Source organism: Dipodomys ordii, unplaced genomic scaffold (assembly GCF_000151885.1).
Source record: "Dipodomys ordii isolate 6190 unplaced genomic scaffold, Dord_2.0 Scaffold8, whole genome shotgun sequence".
NCBI lineage: Eukaryota > Metazoa > Chordata > Mammalia > Rodentia > Heteromyidae > Dipodomys > Dipodomys ordii.
This window is the reverse complement of record NW_012267224.1, coordinates 10023732-10028958: the sequence shown is the minus strand read 5'-3', so window position 1 is coordinate 10028958 and position 5227 is coordinate 10023732. Positions and strand designations below refer to the sequence as shown.

Genomic DNA, 5227 nt, shown 5'->3' with positions numbered 1-5227 from the left:
AGAGCGCTAGCCTTGAGCTGAAGAGCTGAGGGACAGCGCCCAGTCCCAGAGTTCAGGCCTCATGACTGGATCCCCCCCCCAAAAAAAAAGAAATCTAATTTTGCCCAATATTGGATTATGTGACACTTGTTTACAACCAGAATATACACTGATAATCTTTGTTTTTTTGTTTTTTTTGGGGAATCTTGATAATTAAATGTCTCTTTAATTATAAACATACAAATTTAGGGCTGGGAAGGTGGCTCAGTGGTAGAGCGCTTGCCTTGCATGCATGAGGCCCTGGGTTCGATTCCTGAGCACCACATAAGCAGAAAAATCAGGAAGTGGTGCTGTGGCTCAAGTGGTAGGACGCTAGCCTTGAGCTGAAGAGCTGAGGGACAACGCCCAGGCTCAGAGTTCAGGCCCCACGACTGGACAAAAAACAAAAAAATCCAAAGGAAAGACTGACACAGTCCAATAAAAGAAGTATACTCATTATCTGAAATGAAATGGTAACCCCTATGTACAGCAATATAATAAAATTATTTTTTAAAATTCCAAACTGTCATTCGTAATTCTAGTATATACTAAGAATAATTATTTCTTTCTGAAAACAGACTTTATATTCAGCATACACTTTATGAAAATGAAAATCTTTTTTATATTATTATTATTATTACGTTTGCCATCTGGTCTCCAAGCCAGAGAGGTCACTTCCTTTCCTGTATTTTCATTTGGTGGAAAACTCCAAACTCGATGAAAACTTGCAAGTCTATGAAGCAAAACCTAGGATAAAACAGATAACAATGGCAGAATATAAAAACACATCTTCAGAATAAAATAAACCTAGATCTCTGGCTAAAATCTTTTAAATAATCTCTTAGATATAATATTTACCTAGCAGAAGAGGAATGAACATGGGTATTTTCAAAGAAATAGGTGAAATGAAAAGGTCTACTTTTACTCCATATTCTAAATATTTTCCTATCTTTTCTTTGGACAAGAGACTTACCTTTCAGAAAGGAAGGAGACAATAAAGACAGAACACATACAGCATTAAAAGTATAGCTGCGTGAAGTTTGAATTGAAGGCATGGCTCAAGTAGTAGAACACCATCCGTGACCAAAAAAAAAAAAAAGCTGAAAGCACAATGCCCTGAGTTCAAGCCCTAGTACTATAATAATAATGATGATGATGATGATGATGATGATGATGATGATGATGATGATGGGAATGTGGCTTAGTGGCAGAGTATTCACCTAGCATACATGAAGCCCTGGATTCAATTCCTCAGCACCACATAAACAGAAAAAGCCAGAAGTAGCACTGTGGCTCAAAGTGGTAGAATACTAGCCTTGAGTGAAAGACCTCAGGTACAGCACCCAGGCCCTGACTTCAAGCCCCATGACTGGCCCCCCCAAAAAGTGTATTCCTTTCAGATTCTGGGTCCTGAGGGCATAAGGCCTAGTTTTATTTTTAAAATTAAAATGATGTACAAAGGGGTTACAGTAAGAGGCTCTATTTTTCATCTTGCCTAAGTGATCCTTGAGTCTTAGGCCACCTTTACCTGGTAACAGCTTTCCTTCCTGCGCAAGCTAGACCATACTCACCTCCCCAAGATGAAAGAAATGAGAAGGAGAGAAGGGAGCCAGGAAAGCTCAGCGGAAGGAGGGCTTCGTGTTTCCAAGCAAAGGAAATCATTAAGCCAAAAGAAACCTTTTTATTGGCTGGGTGCCAGTCTGTGTGATCCTAGCTACTCAGGAGGCTGAGATCTGAGGATCACGGTTCAAAGCCGGCCCAGGCAAGAACGTCCGTGACACTCTTATCTCCAATTAAACACCAGAAAACCAGAAGTGGTGCTGAGGCTCAAGTGGTAGAGCACTCGCCTTGAGCTGAAGGGCTGAAGGACAGCTCCCAGACCCAGAGTTCAAGCCCCAGGACTGTCCCCCCCCAAAAAAAATAAATAATCCTTTTTTGGTTAAGTCAAGGTTCATGCAATTTATTGACAAAGCAAAGAGAGAGAAAAAAAAGATAGTCAAGTAAGTGCAAATCATTTGCAATGAGACATCTTAGCATTTAATTTAACCTGAGTTCCTAGAATCTTACACAAGTTACGAACTTCCATTCTCACAGTAGTAAATGCCCAAACTGGAAGGTCAAGATGATGCCCTAGGCTCTTAATGCTCCAAAACTAAAACGGCCCTGACTTCCAGCCTCTATGCAACCAGTTAAGGAAGAAAAAAGTCTCAGAAGTACAAAAGCTCCTGAAAAGACTTCTCACCCTACTTACCCAACTTAGATCCTAAAAACAGCCTCATCACCCTCTGTCTTACTTCACAGTGCAAAGCATCCTACATTTCTGGTGGTATCAGTCACCAGAAGGAACCAGGACTCCCAGGAACTGCTACCTCCTGGGCGTGACCCACTAATGAAGCATCTCTACCACTCATTACTTCTGAAACCCTTCTTCTGTGCCACTGGAAATCACAGCCAGTTAATCACCATAATGCCCCATTTCTTTATTCTTTCCTCTGAAAGGTGCTTCTCACACTACTTCCCTGTAATATTTTCAGGAGAAGGCCATGTTGCAAACTGCAGTCCCCTGCACTATTACTACTGAGAAAAGCAGATGTCCTCTTTAATGTCCCCTGGCATTTCTGGATGACTTCTCTTCTCCAAAAATCCCATAACTGATTAAATACAACTGTGATCACTTCCTACCCTCTCTTGATTCTAGTATCTACAGAATCCTAGGTCATTCCCCTCCTCCTTGAAGACGTGGACTCTTGACACACTCATACTTCTCAACTCAACTGTCATCAAGGTGACAGTTCTCAATTATGTCTTCAATGATCACAGTTTGTACCTTACCTCAGCCACAGCTAAAATCACGCCCTTGGTCTGATCACTACAATGCTATTAAAATCTATTTCAAATTTCCATTCCCACTTTCCATCCAGTGCTTCTCTTTCAGCTCCTATCTATGATACCACCTAACCAGGATATACAATCCATTAAATCTAGCACTGATTTGTCCTTTACTCCACACATACCTTCAATTCTCACCTTGATCAGGTGAGAATCAAAAGTTCATCATTCTTTGACTTAAAAAAGTAGTCTCAATGTTCTCCATATAAAAACGCAGATTTCCTAATACTATGTACAATACAATTCCTTTTTATTTAAAAATATCTTGAAGAGTATAATTTTGCATTATTTATTTGTAAGTGTATATCTTTTCTGTGTTCTTTTTGTTTGTCTATGTATTTTTTTGGGGGGGGACATAATTTATACCTTCATTTTTTTGTCTGTCATGGGGCCTGAACTCTGGGCCTGGGCGCTGTCCCTCTACCACTTGAGCCACAGCTCCACTTCTGGCTTTTTCTGCTTATGTAGTACTGAGGAAGTGAACCCAGGGACTCATGCGTGCAAGGCAAGCACTCTACCACTGAGCCACCCTCCCAGCCCCATACCTTCATTTTTACATTGCGTGGTTTAGTCAGAAGTTTGGTATGATTATTAAAAATAGTGTTTACTACTGTAAACAGTATCTTTTCAGTGATTATATTTTCTAGATCTAATATGGAATATGCTCATGTAGCAAATTTATAATCCAACCTAAAATATTTTAGTATTGTCAAGATAAACATTTCATTAAATTTCAAAAAAAAAAATTCAAAAGAATTTCCTTTCAGTATTTTCTCCAATTCTTAGCATTGGACAGAAGAACATCAAAGCACATGAACCATTATGCAATTATAATAAATGAAAATATTAAAAAGGTCATTCCTGTTACTCCACTCCTTGCACACAACATGAACTCCTTTGCACAAGAGCAAAATAATCCTGCTTAAACCCAATGGTGCCTGCACCAACACTGCCAAATGGAATGAATAAGTGTGTACACTTGCTGATTTCTCTAAAATTATAGAATCATTAGCTTCATAGAGCAATTAAGAAACCAGCAATTCTGCTGGGATTGGATACCTGCCTTGTCAGCTTTCTCACATATCTTTGTCTTCCTCTAACTCCCAAAAGTTATCTTTTGCATAGTTACTCAAGGTCAATTCCCTCCTTGCTTAGAAAAATAAAAGCAACAGTGTTCACTCACACTCAACATGGTTATACTGATGCCTATATTGTCTACCTTCCCTCTTACTGCCATGGCTGTACTACCACTGACACTACTCTTAAGAGCCATGACAAATTTCCAAAGCATCCTGGGAGATGGAAAAGGGAAGATTCCTATAGGGCCCTGAGAAAGTAGATGTCAAAACCTTAGTGGCTGGATCAACATGGTAATGAAGTATTGCAGGCTGCTAAGCTTTCCTTATCAACCTTCTTTTCCCCACTTTGCTCCCAGAGCACTTTACCTGGTCACTATTGGGAAAACTTTCCCGAAGGCTTAAACAGAAAACCTGCACACTGATGAAGGTTTCCTTACAAGATGTCTGTGAGGTAGTCATACCTCTGGGCGGAAAGTTGAATACTATCAGCTCCAACTTGAAGCATCTCCACATTTCTCATGTAAAATTAACAATGTCCACAGAAATGGTCTCAGGAATCCAGAGAAGCATCCTCTCTTTCTTTCTAGGGAAATGTCGTTTTACTAATGGGGGCTGGCTAACTTAAACCTAGGTAAAGAGACGTGGATAACCGCACAGAACTCCTCAGGCCTACCCCGTGAGCAGCTTTGGCCCTGCACATTCACTGCAAGGCTGGGCAAGAACTCATCTTGGTTTTGCGGCCTCGGGTCCGGCCCACAGCCCTGCCAGGATGCCTGCCTGCTGCACCGTGTTCCAGCGGGTCCCGGAGAGGTGGGCCTCTGCAGATGTGGGCCTTCGCCATCCTCACTTGAAGCGGACGGCCGCCCCGAGAGGCCGCGGCGGGAGGTCCGCCGGGCCTGCGCGCGGGGAGACCCAGGCCCGCGGGCGGGCGGGCGGCTCCGGGCCCGCCGCGAGGCTCACTTACCTCGCCCGCGGTGTTGGCCAGCGCTATGAGGTCCCGCTTGGGCGACCAGACCAAGAAGATGATCTCCTGCGGGAGCTGCTTCTCGCCCACCACCCGGAAGGACGGGAAGCAGGTCGGGAATCGCAACATGGGGGCGGCCCTGCAGAGACACTGCCGGAGGCGGGCGGAGGTCCAGGCCACGGGCCTTCCACCGAAAGCCCTGGCCGCGGCGGGGCCGGTGGCGAGGAGCTCCGCTCTGCAGGCGACGCGTTCGGGGAGGCCGTGCCCAGCCCCACCC

General features: G+C 43.5%; 1 protein-coding gene across 4 annotated transcripts in view; it reads right to left on the bottom strand.

Annotated features, from left to right (window-relative positions):
- Anapc4 (anaphase promoting complex subunit 4) overlaps positions 1 to 5227 on the bottom strand; it is a 46637-nt gene extending 41410 nt beyond the window's left edge. For all 4 annotated transcript variants that reach the window (XM_013009118.1, XM_013009116.1, XM_013009119.1 and 1 more), the window contains exons 1-2: positions 4951 to 5227; positions 660 to 765 (exon numbers count right to left, since the gene is read on the bottom strand). In XM_013009118.1, the coding sequence (XP_012864572.1) occupies positions 660 to 765; positions 4951 to 5079 (235 nt within the window). In that variant the 5' untranslated portion in view covers positions 5080 to 5227. The remainder of the gene's footprint in view (positions 1 to 659; positions 766 to 4950) is intronic.